This window comes from Triticum dicoccoides, chromosome 3B, assembly GCF_002162155.2.
Source record: "Triticum dicoccoides isolate Atlit2015 ecotype Zavitan chromosome 3B, WEW_v2.0, whole genome shotgun sequence".
In the NCBI taxonomy this organism is placed as follows: Eukaryota; Viridiplantae; Streptophyta; class Magnoliopsida; order Poales; family Poaceae; genus Triticum; species Triticum dicoccoides.
In genome coordinates this window covers 834,123,901-834,139,849 of record NC_041385.1, presented here as the reverse complement: position 1 = coordinate 834,139,849, position 15,949 = coordinate 834,123,901, and the positions used below count along the sequence as shown (strand labels likewise).

Below are 15,949 nucleotides of genomic sequence, written 5' to 3'. Positions count from 1 at the left end.
ACGTGGCCCCTCCTCGGTTCACGACAGAGATGCCTGAGGCCGAGCTCAAGAACTTAGAAGATGGACCAAATGGGACCGACAAGTGGTCCAACCCTGAGCTCAAGAAGTTAGTAGAGGAACCAGATGGGACTGGCAAATGGTCCAACGCTGAGCTCAAGTTGTAGAGGAACCATATGGGACTAGCAAATGGTCCAACATACAATCATGGATTTCTCAGTGTTGTACCCCTCAAAACAGAGCGTTCGCCTATGTTAAGAGCAAAGAGTTGAGATTAACCCTGAAGAAAATCGACGTGGGGTTTGCAGAAGCTGTAGTGTTCTCTTGAAAGTACATGGGTTAAATTGTAGGGAATCCCTAAGTCACTCCGCAAGAAGATTGAAACATTGATCTGGTGAAAAGTGAAAACATGACGCCGCAACCGGGGTGGAATCAGTGCTCTCATCAGCGTGTGTTGCATCAACCCAACCAGGTAACAATCAATTCACTACAGAACGTACAGTGAGAGCACCAATGACCACACTTATTGCATCACCAGTCTATCATCATGTTACTTGCGGCAATAAAACCCTGATATCTCTCAGCACCACACTCATTTATGGATGCATCCATCAGGTCATGATGGGAGGATGTATCAACGTTGAGCTTACCAAAATGCAGAGATGGATAACCATCGATATTTTAATAATGACAGAAAACCATACAAAGGGGCGAAATAAACCGTGAATTCACAACAGAAAATATATAGTCGAATTGTTTAGTTTATTGGCGATTATCTATTGTTGTTTGAGGCAGAATAGTACTTAACTAGGAGCTCGAATAAAATTACTACCTGCTTATTAGTTATTATTACTGTGAGCTAGAAGGGTCGAGTACATGACCGGCAAAGACCACAGCCCCTGACACCTCCTCCACGATATAAAACGCGAACGGGTGGTCGGCGATGAACTCCAACAATCTCCTTGCACATTGCTTCTTGCGGCCAATGACGGCAGTGCAGGCAGCTGCCACGGTGCCTTCCTCGTTCACTTCGACGACGGCCTTGTGGAACACCTCGTCCAAGCGCACGTCGCAGATGCTCTTCTCCATGATACCGGACAGGTCGGCCACCTCGCTGAATGCCTCCCGGACTCCTAGGCCTCGAAGGACTTTGGAGAGACCGCAGAAGAATGAAAGCTTGAACTTGGGCAGCAGAATCTCCCTCACGCTACTACGGTGCTTTGGCACGTGGTTGAGCAGGGAGCCGCCCACCTCCTCCAGAGTGCGGACCATGTCATGCAACCCGTCGTCCTTGTTCGGGAGGAAGACGCACATGGAGTACCGTGACATGGCATCGTCACCAGCCTTGTACGGGAGCTTGAGCACCTTGAAGCCTTTGTTGTATGAGACGAAGAGCTCGCATTCTCCTCGCTGGGTCATGAAGGGGACTTCCACAGGGTCAGCGCCGTCAAGGCGGTGGAATTCGCGGTCTTCAGTGAGCTTCTTGGGAAAGCGGGTCTCCCACGTACCCTTGAAGTAGATGGCGTTGGTGAGCACGAACCTCGAGAGGTTGGTCAATGAACCCTCCTGCAGGATCTCCGAGATGAGATTGTTCGTCGCCGCCGCCGCCCACAGGTTGATCTCCTTCCTGGTCTCCTCCCTGACCTCTTCCTACACATGCACGTTGTAAGAGTAAATGAAGGACCTGTACCATTGCCAATGTGAAACGGCGATCAAAATACTCCCTCGGTCCCAAAAATTTTGTCTTAGATTTTTCTAGATACGGATAAGGAAGTATTTAGTCACGTTCTAGTGTTAGATACATCCATATCGTGTCTGACAAATCTAAAACAAGAATTTTAGGACCGATGTAATAGTTGAGTCAATTGCTACCTTAGCGAAGTCGACGGCGCGTATTTCGGCGCTGTAGGACTCGGTGGCGGTGTGGAGGAAGTCCGGCGTGAGCTGCATGTGTTTCTGGTGAAACACACCATAGGCGTAGGTGATGATCGGCCCACCGGAGCCGGACGGGTCAGCGGCGAGGCCACATACGAATCTGGCGACCTCGTCAGCCGATGCGGCGCCGAGCAGGGCTAGGAGCTCATCCAGGGTTTTGCCGCGGGCTCCGGCAGCCACGAGACCAAGGGTGGTGTAGAGGGACAGCGGCGAGAAGGCGATGTTGCTGTCCATGGTGTCGTCACCCTCAGCGAGCTTCTTAGCCAGGCGGAGCACGAACGCCGTCAGGCTAGCGGAGCCCATGGCGGGCGGCGGCGAGGACCCGCGTGCCTTCTTGGTTGGCCTCGCTTCATCCTGGTCTCCCATTGACGATGTTTACAAGCGTTGGCGTAAATTAGCAATAAGACTGGCCGATGACTACGGGACAATATATAAGAACGGTACGTATCTAATATGGTAAGTATGTGGATGCTAAAACCCTAAGTAAAAAGATGTTTTGGCCGTCGGATTTTGATTGTCAAACAATGGGATATGATCTCTTCGTCGGATCTGATCTTTATCAATATGATCAGTCAATAATCACCATCCGTGTTGAGGCCAACCAGATCAGGTTCAGACTCTGGGTTTCAGAATCAGAAAAAAAAAAGGTGTTCAGGCTTGGGTGGCCCTTGGATGGTCAAACTTTGATATCAGCGGATGAGGGTTCAGGCTTTGGGACGCAACGCATCTTTCTTTCTTTTTTGCATGATAATACATGTCTCATTCATATCATAAAGATAAAAGTACAAATCACATAAGGACCGACATGACAAAACTAAAAAGGTAGCAGAATACAACTAGCCAACTGCAGATGCAACTACGTATATGTCAGGTTCCACTCTGAATTACCTGTTCAAGATGATATGCCGGCTCAGTCTTTCGGAGATGTTCATAGGGATAGGATGTGCGTGTGTGCGTTCATAGGGATGAGTGTACGCGCGTGTATATGAGCGCTTATGTCTGCACTGATGTTCAAAAAAAAATAGATACGACTATACGTCAGGCTCCACCTCTGATCTCTATCCAATAGCCGGCATTTAAGTAGCTTGCTGGCGCCTTTTAATCAAGTCGCTGTCATCTTCCCTTCTCTTTTCACCTTTCAGTAATGTAATAGCTATATATAATGCCTTGGATCCCTCCTCGACAAGGCATCGATTGTAATCGGATTGTAAACCCTAGCTGCCACTGGAGTAGTTGGCCTCTACATTACCATTTGCAACATAAAACCTAGCAAGACTCCCCTCTGAATTCCATGCTAGCGACTGAGTCCTTCTGAAATTGGTGGAGTTAATTGCAATCAAGTACATATCCAAATTTGCTACCAAGTTTCTTAGGGGCCCCGGAAATCTACCATTTTCCTTGCTAATTTTCTCAATAAACACTGATGACCGGTTTGGGATGATTTAATCCAATTTCGAACAGCCCGGACCCGTTGTAAAAGCTGATATGGCAAAAAGTTGTCAACTATGTTTGTTGGCTTTTAGTTTTGAGGAAGGGCCCATCCGTCAGCCACCTAGTTTTCCAGCCAGCCCACTAAGCCAGCAGCCCACCTACATCTTAACCCTAACCATGACCGGATCGCACAACCACAAGGGAGACCGCCGCATGTGCGCTCGACGGCGGCACGCCGCCGTGAACCCTCTTCCTGCCGGCCTCCGGCGACGCCACCGGAGAGCGATGCCTCCTGAACTTCTCCACCTCCTGCCGCTCCTTCCCAACCTCCCTCGCGACGCCCTGAGCCGCCTTGAGGTCATGTGCGCTCACGGCCATGGCGCGCCGCCTCACCGCGCCGGCGGCCCATGGCTCTCCTCTGACTATCTATCATCTTTATTTCGGCCCCTTCTCTGCCCAGCTCCGCGTGGCCATGCTCATCCATACTCGCGTGCCCGCGGTGCTCACGGTGGCGGACATGTCGGCCGGCTGGAACGGACGATGCCATGTGCAGGGAACCTGAGCTACTGGGCGTGCGACGGCAAGGTCCGAGGTGGGAGGAGGTGCACGACTGGGAGCAACACAGCGTCATCTCTGATTTAACAGTCAACGCAAACAGTGTCATGTGGACCTGACCGCGGGCCCAGGATGTCAAGAATTGTATTAAATCGCCCTTAATCGGTCATCAGTGTTTATTGAGAAAATTAGCAAGGAAACTGGTAGATTTTGGGGCGCCCAAGGAACGTGGTAGCAAATTCGGATATGAACTTCAAATATGGTGGTTTTTTGCAATTCACTCTAATTGTTGAGTGAGCGAGCATGATCCAGACACTATACATTATTTTATAAATGGAGGATGTACCCTAGCCTCTGCATCTGAACGATGCATGCAGCCATATTATTAATTATTCACAAAGACCATACATGGTGATACATCAATAAGCCTGAAGCCACCAACTTGGCAACGCTTTTGCTACTCCTATCCCGTTGATGAAGGTGTGCCGAATGTCCGGGCCTAATACCAAACATACATCGCATCAAAACCTAACATCTAAAGCCAGGTATCCCATCCAAGCCATTACCTGGATTGGGGCACACATCGGTCCGGCACACTCCCAGTGAGCACCGTACGCTGCAAAGGCCGTCACCTCCATCTTTCATCGGTCCATCCTCAGAGCAAAACTGATGCACCGACCATGCCAGGCCTCTCTACCATCAACGCCACCATGACGCCAGACAGCTTCCTCATCCTGCGCGAGTCCATCTCCACGCATCGGACGACGAGTCTCCACTACGCGATGCCGCCGAGACCCATCGTCGATGATACTGTTGATGCCACACCACTCCACCTACATGCCATCTCGCGTCGACTCCGAACTACCAGCAACTCCACCACCCTGAGCAGTCCTCGGCCGACGCCCTCAGGAAGGAACACGACACCAAAGTGCCATCATCGCCCAATCAGAGGAACAGAGGCTTTCGCATGCGCTCATGGCAGAGGTGGGGGCGTAGGATCCACACCAAAGCCTTTAGGAAGGGAATCAGCGCCGAGGGCGTCGAGTTTGGTGCGGCCGCCACGCCGGCCTGGAGTTTCCCCCGGATCCATGTTCACTCGCGAGATCCGTCTAGCCAGCACCGGGTAGGTATTGGATCTAGCACGAACCGCCCGCCGCCTGCCAGATTCCCACTGCCACGCATGTTAGAGCCGACTCCGAACGATGCCGGCCTCACGCACACACCTATGGCCACCGCCAACCACGCCGGTGAGTGGGGGCAACCTCGGCGCGCGCCCACCGCCTCTCAGGGCCGCTAGGCCGGTGCCCGAGCCCACACCATCTGGAGGGGAACCGATCTGGGATGGGGGCCCCAGATCCGCCGCCGCCAGCCGCCATGGCCGGCCCCATGCTGCCCCGCAACCGTGGAAGCACAACCGCTGCCGGAATCCGATCGGGCCACCGCCTCATCGCGCCCACTCTGCCTCCACGCCGGACGACCAGGTTCGCCATCACGTTTCGGCCAGAGGATCCCCTCGCGGGGAGAGGAGGAAGGTCCGCCGTCCGCCGGGCGAGCTTCGCTCGCCGGCCTCCTCTGGCGGCGGCGGAGAAGCAGGGGGGAGGGAGGGCCTGGAGGCGACGGCGGCTAGGGCACCCGAGCCGCCCTCCTGGAGGCGACGCGAGCGCTACCTGGGAGATTGGCATGGATCGGCGTGGATCGCGCTCTGAATTGTCTTACCCCAGACACTATACATGAAATAGCAGATTAAAATACATGCAATGTTTGGAGACACTATGCTAACGAACAGATCTATATATCTGCTGGCCTAACATTTGACATTAAATGGGCATGTGATAACATGAAATCCCTAATCAATTTAGGATCCCTAATAAGATCGTAAATGCGGCAACAAGACATGAGCTTGGATGGTTACAAGTCATTCAGGAAACACGCATACTGTCAAACAGGGTCTCTTATCTATCCCCTGACCTAGCTGTCCTAGCATTCAACACAAGCATATGGCATGTGAATCTCGACCCCCAAAAACTGAACCCAGCACTACAGTATGACCCAACGGTTCGTGCGTGTGTACCTACCGGAACCAGATTACCAGTTTACCACCCATAGTATATATGTTGTATACATCACTCACTATGTAGCTTCACCAAGTTTAGTTCACTGTATCCGTCAGTCAGTGACTACTGGCATCATACCAACCAACCAGTTCCTGCGGCATGTCAGGCAACGAGGATGTCCGGGTAGGTGGCGAAGATGTAGGAATATTTTTTCAGTGGCCTTCGTTGGGTCCTCAACATTTCCACCGCTCTTTACCATTCATTATCTTCTCTATAAGTTCTCTTCCTTCTTCAAGAGTCAAAGGCATGAATCGTCCTCTGGCACTCAGATCAAGAATAGATTTTGATTCATTATTAACTAGATGATTCCCCGCGCGTTGCTGCGGGACGTTAGAATGCCAATCAGCTCATCCGAGAGTTGCACATTGAGGAAGGAAAGAAGAGGCACAGAAAATATTGGCAGGGTTACGGTACAATTATTTTTCTTGCGTTGACGAAGGAATTAACCGAAATCCAATTTACAAAATATGTGCTCAAATGAAGTTGCTTGGTCTGATCGAGTCAACTCACTACTCCCTCCGTCTAGGTGTGGAAGTCATCTTACGTCGCGCACCGTGACCAAGGTGGAGGGGAAAACGAGAGAACTTAATGTGTTTTTGCTAATTAATCACAATGCATGCAACGAACTGACCAATGCATGTCGTGTTTGATTGTCTCAAATCATGTAAAGCATGCATGACCCACATCTCTTATTGGTTGATATGTCACGAAACAAGAAACGAGATGAGAGTTAATGTACCGCGCCTAAGTGTTTTGGGATTATTTGATTTTCGTAAGATGACTTACACACCTAGACGGAGGGAGTATATAATTGTATGCACCTATGAGGTTAATTTTGACAACATTCCCTGTTTATATGGCGGGGTGTAAAAGTGTTACTACCTCCGACCCATATTAATTGACGCACACTTATTAGTAAATTTTAGTACAAAGTTGTACACTTAGTAGTACAATTTTAGTACAAAGTTGTACTAATCAGCACGACCACACAGAAAAATGCTATGCTTGATCTCGACTGATTACCTAAAACACCTACATATCCAAAGAAAAATTGAAAACCCTCCATATTTGCAACAATGGTAAAAGCAGAAGACCTCAAATAAAAAGGAGTTGCTTGCATCAAGCAAAATGTCCGAATCTGAAGTTATTGATGTATATTAGAATAGATATGCATGTAATGTAAATGAAGAAAAGCTAAAATTAAGTTAGTGTCTAGCAGGAATAATAGATCATCAAAGGGACAACCACGTCCAAGCCACACCAAACAGGACCAACCGTTTAATTAGAAAACAAACTGCCAATTCTGCAGTCAAGGGAACACAGACCAGGCAGAATAATGGAATCCAATCTAGTTAATCTGATCCACAAATAATAATGGGCTAGTTAACTGAGGCGAGGCCTTGATGCATGGATATGTAGCTCAAAGAATCCAGAAACATGTATGCGAATTAATCAGAGGTTTGTATATAACATGTAGACAGCTACTGGAATTAAAAATGAATGACAGTTCAAAGGGTGTACCTTGAGCGGCCCAGAACTGCTATTCTGAAGTAGAACAGTGGCTAATGATACAGGAAAAGGAACCAACCAAAAATCACATAGATCATGATGGAAAACCAAGAACGTAACATGATAGAAGAACATATAAATGTTAGTAAGGACTGGTTGTTTTTGCGCCGAGAACCACGGCCTGACAGGCGGCCCAATGGACCCGGAGGCGAGGGGGACCTGCAGGCATGCCCGAGGAGGTCCTGGGCAGAGGAACAACGCGCACAGGCCGATTAGGTTGCGTCTTCCTCAACAGTTTGAGTGGCCAGCAATGGAACCACAGCCCGGCCCGCATCCCAACCAAAGTGAGGCATCGGAGGCCAGGCAAACCGACGGCTGGTGGTCATGCGGAAGGATCGCCGTCCCTAGACCCCAGCGTGGCGGACCTACCCGGAACAGAGACAGATACATGAAGGGAGGATCAGGGCATTGCGGCCGCTGTCTCGACGACGCAGGGCAGAACACCAGCGATGGGAACGTGGCCCTAGAGGAGCCCGGAGAGCCGCGGAGGCAAGCTGGACAGGCGGTCGTGCGGGAGAAGCGCCCTGACCTATAGATAGGTTCCAGCCGCCGCACTACAGTAGCGCCAGGGGAAACGATGGGTGTTCTTTTTTTCTGCCGTATAAACGGAATGTCTTCCGTCGTGCAGTAAAGTCTTTGGTTGGTTGTGTAAGCTAGTAACGAAATCCACGATCGATGCATGCACATGGTTGTTGTGGCATTGCCAAGGCGAAGGGCTGGATGTTAACATAAATCAAAGTGGGATCATTCTGGTAAATATATATGAAAGAAAAAATAAAATAATTGATGATGTGGCATGTGTGATGAGGTGGATAGGCTGCATGTCAAGAGAAATAGGTATTATAGATTCCATGAGAACACATCTGGTATATAACATGTTCAGCATAACCATAGTTAGGGCACATATTCAAGAATTTAGAATATCTTCCCCAGACTTCATGTAAACTTTCACCATCTTGTTGAACGAACAAGGTGAGGTTTCTTCGATGTTTAGTAATCTTTGAACCAGCACACCTCAACCAGCTGGTTATACTTTCTTGAGACAATCAATTATACCAATTTTCAGCATCACCTTTTACAGAAAACTTGAACCTTCTTGCCGGATAATCCCGTAGGTCTTAGTGATTTTCTAATGGTCGTGTGACAACTTTTAACACAGAGAAATAGGATAGTGCAGATGGAATCAACCCTTCAGAAGAAAAGCAAGGGGTGGGCATTTCCCGGCTTGCCGAACAAGAGATTATTCAAATCGCGTTAAGATTCAGGATAACCTGTCATTTTCCTTGTGCTATTAATATGGATACACTACAGGGTGTGAAGAGTACAAAGGCAATACCCCACAACTTTGAAGTGGCAAAATGATGGTGATTAATTAGAGAGATATAATCAGGGCATCAAAAAGAGCAATGAAAATTAGCCCAGACCAAATGGTGAGAAAAACAGAAAAGAAATGAAAATGCAATAATAAGTAAATAGAATTGCGATGCACCACATTAAAAATCATTTTTTACACTAAAAATAGATTTGGAAAAAACAGGCCACATGTAAGCCAGCCTGCAACGTCACGGAGTCCTCCATCGTCTCCGTGATTGCCATGTGGCAAGACCGTTGTGGAGCCTAGCTGTAAGCCGAGTGCCTTTTTCCTACACGCCGAGTTTTGTATGTAAACCAAGAATATTTTTTTCGACGCATTTGACGTTGTTGTGCGTTTTCCATTCCATACTCGGCTTATGTAAATGTGAAGTACCCGTGTTTCTGTACTGTCTTAACATTCGCGTGATTTTCTTGTAGTGCATCCATTGATGCGTCCGTCAGGTCATGATAAAAAAAAGATGCATCATCGTTGAGCTTACCAAAATGAAGAGATGGATGTCTGTCGACACCTAACTTTAACTATTGTCGACATATAGTCGATTTGTTTAGTCTATTTCATATTATTATCTATTATTGTTGTATGAGACATAATACTAAATCAACTAGGAGCTCGAATGACATTACTACTCCTTATTACTACTGTGGGCTGGAAGGGTCAAGGACATGACCGGCAAAGACCACGGCCCCTGAGACCTCCTCCACGATATAAAACGCGAACGGGTGGTCGGCGATGAACTCCAACGTTAACGGCCTCCTTGCAGTCTGCTTGACACGTCCGGTGACGGCAGTGCAGGCTGCAGCCACGGTGCCTTCCTCGTTCACCTCGAGGACCGCCTTGTGGAACACCTCGTCCAGGCGCACGTCGCAGTCGATCTTCGTCGCGAGGCCGGAGAGGTCAGCATTCTCGCTGAACGCATCCCGGAGTCCAAGGCCTCGTAGGACATTGGCGAGACGGCAGAAGAATGACATCTTGAACTTGGGCAGCATTAGCTTCCTCACCCTGGTACGGTGCTTGGGCACGTGGTCGAGAAGAGGGCCGCCCACCTTCGCCAGAGTGCTGGCCATGGCATGCAGCCCGTCGTCCTTGTCGGGGAGGAAGACGCACATGGAGTACCGTGAAGACATGGCGGCAGTGGAGGCGGAGGAATCACCGGCCTTGTACGGGAGTTTGAGCACCTTGAAGCCTTTGCCGTGTGAGGCGAAGAGCTTGCATTCTCCCGGCAGGGTCATGAAGGGGACGTCGACTGGGTCGGCCTCGCCGAGGCGGTGGAACTCGCGCTTCTCGGTGAGCTTTTCGGGGAAGCAGGTCTCCCAGACGCCCTTGAAGTAGATGGCGTTGGTGAGCACGAACCTTGAAAGTTGGGACAATGACCTCTCCGGCAGGATCTCCGAGATGAGATTGTTCGTCGCCGCCGCCGCCCACTTGTTGATCTCTTTCCTGATCTTCTTCCTATCACCCTGCAAGCACAAGCAAGCACAAGTTTATGTCAACCGGTGATGGACGGCGGATAAGAACGAAAATATGAAGTGCTTGTTGTGCTGACCTCGGCAAAGTCGACAGCGCGTATCTCAGCGTTGTAGGACTCGGTGGCGGTGCGGAGGAAGTCCGGCGTGAGCTCCATGTGTTTCTGGTGAAACACACCGTAGGCGTAGGTGATGACCGGCCCATCGAAGCCGGACGGGTCGGCGGCGAGGCCGCGCACGAACCCGGTGAGCTCGTCGGATGACGCGGCGCCGAGCAGGGCTAGAAGCTGATCCAGGGTTCTGCCGCGGGCTCCGGCGGCCACCAGGCCGAGCGTGGTGTAGAGGGACAGCGGCGAGAAGGCGATGTTGTTGTCCCTGGTGTCGTCTCCCTCGGCGAGCTTCTTGGCCAGGCGGAGCGCGAACGCCGTCAGGCCGCCAGAGTCCATGGCGGGTGGCGGCGACGACCCGCGTGCCTTCTTGCTTGGCCTCTCCGGCTCCTGGTCTGCCATGGCGTCCTAGCTTGCCGGCCGATGCGATTGACGAAGGACAGTGCGTAGTAATATGGTAAGTATTATGTGGATGCTAAATAAACCCTAATCAAAAGATACTTTGCCGTCCGATTGTGATTGTCAAACCATGGGATAGGAGTAGGATCTCTCCGTTGGACCCGATCTTATCAATCGGATCACATCAGGCAATAATCGACATCTGAGTCGGCACCAACGAGATCAGGTTCAACTTTGGAATGCAATCAATCTGACAAAATACAACTAACCAACTATCTGGCTTACAGCATAGGGCAGTAGCACTATCTACCAATATTTGGACATTATACTGTCATTCAACATTACAATGGCATGTGCTCGATCCAGGGAGACGATCCCTAAGATCCAACTGTAGCACTATGGCATGAGCTGGGATGGTTACAAGTCATCCACGAAACACGCATACCGTCAAAGAGATCTAACTATATATCTCCTGACCTAACATTTGACCATTCGGACACGAGCATGGCATATGAATCTCGAACTCAAGACCCTAACCCAGCAATATAGCTTGGGCCCGACGGATCGTGCGTACGTATCTACCAGAACGAGATTACCATCCAAAGTCAAAGCATATATGCTGTACACATCACTCACTATGTTGCTTTCACCAAGTTCAGTTCCCTGTATCCGTCAGTCAGTAACTGCTGGCATCATACCAACCAACCAGTTCATGTGGCGTGTCGGGCAACGAGGATGTCCCGGTAGGCGGCGGAGATGAAGGCGTACGCGACGATGAGCACCAGGATGTCGTCCAGCAGACCACGGCACCCCAGGAAAGCTGGAAACAAAACAGCGCAATCATATACAGACACTCTTGGGATTCATAGAGATTGCATTTGCCAGAGGAGAGGCGTAAGATGACTGAACCGACTAGCTGCTTACCTTCAGGGAAAAGGTCAATAGGGCTCGCGAGGTACACCAGAGCGAGGGTGGCCTGCAGGCCATCCAACAAAGAAGGTTTAGAATAGCAAGATTTTAAACGATCAAAAGTGATGTTAGATTGTACGTGCTTGACGAATGTGTATCATAACTGCTGCTAGTTATCGGTAAGACTGAAACATTGCTAACAGTAAACTCAGTGGCCGAAGCTAAACAAGTACTACAAGGTTCACACTGAAAAGTAACTGAAATCAAACAAGATAGCATATCCTATCTAATCCGGCCAATAGCCCGGACCAAGAGCAGATGATGACAGAGTAAAACAAGGTCCTACAATGGCCTAAACAGACTAACACTGACGAGAAAATTCAGTGATGGTTGTCTATGTTTCTTCAAGACTTGATCATAGTTCATTTCTTCTTCAAGACAGTCTAAAACTTGACAGACCGCAAAATGATATTCTATGTTCAATTTAAAAAGCTTTGCATGGTGGGCTTTCAGCAGAGTATATGCCATTATCCAAACAAGATAAATCTGAATATTATGGAAGTAATTAACTCAGAAAGGTACAAGGGTTTCAATATGCAATGACTGATGGTGATATGCTAAATGAGTTGGGCTTTCTGAACTGACCCATATTTTCCTAATTCTTATCAAGTACTCCCTCCATAAAGAAGTACGGAGTATAAGAGTGCTTAGATCACTAAAGTAGTCATCTAAATGCTCTTACATTTCTTTACAGAGGGAGTAATTTCTAAATCACCACATGCCAATGCTCTCACTAAAGTTCATCCAATAAAAAATGCCATTCTCTTGAGAAAATACTCCCTCCGTCCCAAAATTCTTGTCTTAGATTTGTCTACATACGGATGTATCTATTCACATTTTAGTGTTAGATACATCCATATCTAGATAAATCTAAGACAAGAATTTTGGGACTAGAGGGAGTATCAAATTGATGCCCCATTACTCAAAACAGAATTTTCAATGAGATAACAGCTGCTATTCAAAGTCGATTACTTGAGTGATGTGGAAATATAAAAAAACATGGAAACAATATATAGTAAAATATAAGAAAATAACAAAGAGAAGATGGCCCACTAATACCTGTGAAACTAAAAAAATTCACAAGGAACCATGATGTACAGTAGTCTCGCACTTTCTACCATTTTACTTAAGAATTTGACCCATGAATTTGGGTGTTTGACATTGACAGGCTGTGTAGCTCCTTTTAGATTGTACTCCCTCCGTCTCAAAATTCTTGTCTTAGATTTGTCCAAATACAGATGTATCTAGTTAGGTTTTAGTGTTAGATACATCTGTATCTAGACAAATCTAAGACAAGAATTTTAGGACGGAGGGAGTAGCAACCAAAGAAACAACTTTCATTGGGTAAACTACTAATCTAGAAACGACGACTCACGATATTATGAAGTAATCAACTAGTATTTTGGAATCCTGATATCAGTCTACTGGTCCCCTGACACCATCCAGAATCTAGTAAATGAGCACTAGACTATGCTCTCTGCTCCCTAATTGCCATTATCCAACTATCAGGCCCAACAACATCGCATGATAAATGAAGGTGGCAGAAATGGACTAATGGACACATGGATGGACTTACTGCCAATGCGACTTGGATTTTGAAGGAGGAGGGAGGTTCTTGGCGTGTGTCTCTGAATTCTGCCAGCATCCTCCTCATGTAAAAGGGCTGGTCCAGCAACCACTGCAAACACAGATACCCAGCAAATGCAAAGCATTGCCTGCCATTAGATGAGATGAAAAGAAAAACAACCATACAGTTTTATGTGATAAGAGCATGCTTTTGACTCTTAGCTTGTGATTCACATACAACATGCATCTGCGTTTGATAGTGATTATGTCTAGCAACTGCCGATCATGCTCAGTTCCAGATAGAGAACTATTTAGTACTTCCTCTGTAAATTAATATAAGAGCGTTTAGATTACTAAAGTAGTGATCTAAACACTCTTATATTAGTTTACGGAGGGAGTAATTACTTGTTTGACTTTGCGATTTGTACAAAAACAATCAAAGTTCAAGACCATGAATTTGGCAGCATGGTGAGGGATTACACGTACTCTTACTTCTAATGGACCAGCATGGATGGGTGCAGACTTTCTAGCTGGACAGAACAGTTGTCTTTGCAGTCAAGTCTTACTAATATATATGAACATGCAGTAACAATTTAACATAATCTCTCAAATCTAATAATGTTGCACAATGAATTTAACCGAGAATGAGAATTGTCTCTGATAATTTACATTGCTCAATTAGTTAGGTGTGACTATAGTATATAAACAACCGAGTTTCAATTGTACCCTACTACCCTCTGATAGACATTTCAGTCTCAGTACCTGGATTTGTTTCAAAGCAAATTCGAAGGGTTACTGTAACAACTTTAGGACATTGGACTGTAGAAGTATGCGGAGATAATAGAACTGCTTCTATAGACTGATCTAGATAAATTAACAGGAGTTCATCAAACAAGTCTAAAATAGTACTGCAATGGCACTGAGTATAGGTAGAAGGGTCTATCCAGAAGACATGGCAGGTATACCTGAATCATACTGTGAGGTACTCCAGCAAAACGGCCATTGTACTGCTCAATTCGGTTCATGACAGGAGCGATTTCTGGCTCATCACGCAGCAGGGAAGCAGCTTCAGAAGGTACCAGCAGCGTTATGGGGCGACGACAAACAGGGCAATTGGATGGCCGAAGGACAGATCCTTGTAGCCACACCCCCACGATGCAATGTCCTGTACACAAACGAATGCCGATGTCAGAAGTGAGAAATTTTGTTTATCAATAGTTCAGGAGGACCAAAACGTTCGCCAGCAGCCCAAAACACAACGCCGAGTCGAGCATCAAACCGAAGTAAGCAAAGCAGCATAATTGAGCATATTCCAGTACCAGCAATTGGCATTGCCATGGACTCAAACATTGCACGAATTAATGCACTATAGTGAGTTACATGGACAAGCATCTGAAATTCCACAAGCGCACATGGTCCATACATATAACATAATGTCTAGGAATGATCAAACATGCCAGCCACATCACAATTACAAAACAAACATGACCCGAGCTGCAAACCCTGCATCAAAACACATCTACAGATGCCAAATGCACGGCCCCGAACAAAATGGCATCAAACTCTCCCCCATAACGCTGAAAATCACACAAGGCAGCACAGCCAAGCACTTAACGGAACTAGGCAATTTGACTAAAATCGGCACATTACAAGCCACGGGGGTGCGCGCATGGCAGAGGCACCACCAATCAAACAACCCGCATGGAATTTAGGAACGAACGCGCCCCATCCGCCATGGCCAAACCAAATGCGTGTCCACGAACAAACCGGCACGAAATCCGCGCCCCCAAAACAGCACAATGGCTAAGCAGCTACCGGAACCAAGCAATCCATGTCAAATCGGCACACCACGACGCCGATCCGTACCCGCGTCCAACGAGAGGCAGCGAAGCATTTCAACCAACCGCAACGCGGACGCAAGCCCCGCGTCGCGACGAAGCTAACCACGCCGACGCGAAATCGAGGAACCAAATCGAGCGCGCGCGGGCGCGGCGGCGCGCGGAGCAGCCCAGGCGAGGGCGGAAAGGCCTACCTAGCGGGCGCGCGCGGAGCAGCCCAGGCGCGGACGCGGCCGGGGAGACCTACCTAGCGGGCGGAGGGATGGGAGGGGGGAGGTGGGCGAGCGAGGTGGTGCTTACCGCAGAACCAGTGGGAGCAGTTGGCCTGGTGGGGGACGGAGATGTCGACGCCGCGGCAGACGGCGCAGCGCGCGCCGACGGGAGGGGCCGCGGAGGCGGAGGCCGGGGCCATCTCGGGGCGGGGTCGTCCTCTGGAAACTTCTGGAAGCATCTGGAAGCTCGGTCGAGGGTTTTCCCGCGGCGCGCTCCAAGTGAGGTGAGGCGAGGGGCAGTTCCGGGAGGCGGAGAATGCGGGCGGATATTTATAGAGGCGGCGTCGCGAGGAGAGACAAGGTGATGACGTGGCTGGTCAACAAGTCTTCTCTCCTCTCTTCTTGTCCAAGGTCAAGCC

General features: G+C 48.6%; 2 protein-coding genes and 1 pseudogene across 2 annotated transcripts; all 3 read right to left on the bottom strand.

Moving 5' to 3' along the window:
* Positions 1-846: 846 nt before the first annotated feature.
* LOC119282549 (putative serpin-Z6C) lies at positions 847-1,947 on the bottom strand. Its single transcript, XM_037562739.1, has 2 exons — positions 1,870-1,947; positions 847-1,647 (listed from the first exon to the last, which is right to left on the bottom strand). Exons 1-2 carry the CDS (start codon positions 1,945-1,947, stop codon positions 847-849), a joined length of 879 nt encoding a protein of 292 aa, XP_037418636.1.
* A 7,664-nt stretch (positions 1,948-9,611) lies between these two features.
* Positions 9,612-10,948, bottom strand: LOC119282548 (annotated as a pseudogene).
* Positions 10,949-11,167: 219 nt separating this feature from the next.
* On the bottom strand, positions 11,168-15,730 carry LOC119280210 (E3 ubiquitin-protein ligase RNF170-like). The gene is made up of 5 exons (XM_037561142.1): positions 15,619-15,730; positions 14,446-14,645; positions 13,491-13,592; positions 11,870-11,921; positions 11,168-11,765 (listed from the first exon to the last, which is right to left on the bottom strand). Exons 1-5 carry the CDS (start codon positions 15,728-15,730, stop codon positions 11,656-11,658), a joined length of 576 nt encoding a protein of 191 aa, XP_037417039.1. The 3' UTR covers positions 11,168-11,655.
* Positions 15,731-15,949: the final 219 nt, after the last annotated feature.

Coding starts and splice junctions, on each gene's coding strand:
- LOC119282549 (XM_037562739.1), bottom strand. CDS start 1,947: ATGCAGCTCACGCCGGACTTCCTCCACACCGCCACCGAGTCCTACAGC. Junction 1,648..1,869: donor GCGCCGTCGACTTCGCTAAG/GTAGCAATTGAC, acceptor GTGCATGTGTAG/GAAGAGGTCAGGGAGGAGAC.
- LOC119280210 (XM_037561142.1), bottom strand. CDS start 15,730: ATGGCCCCGGCCTCCGCCTCCGCGGCCCCTCCCGTCGGCGCGCGCTGC. Junction 14,646..15,618: donor CTGCTCCCACTGGTTCTGCG/GTAAGCACCACC, acceptor GTTTGTGTACAG/GACATTGCATCGTGGGGGTG. Junction 11,766..11,869: donor TATTGACCTTTTCCCTGAAG/GTAAGCAGCTAG, acceptor TTTTGTTTCCAG/CTTTCCTGGGGTGCCGTGGT.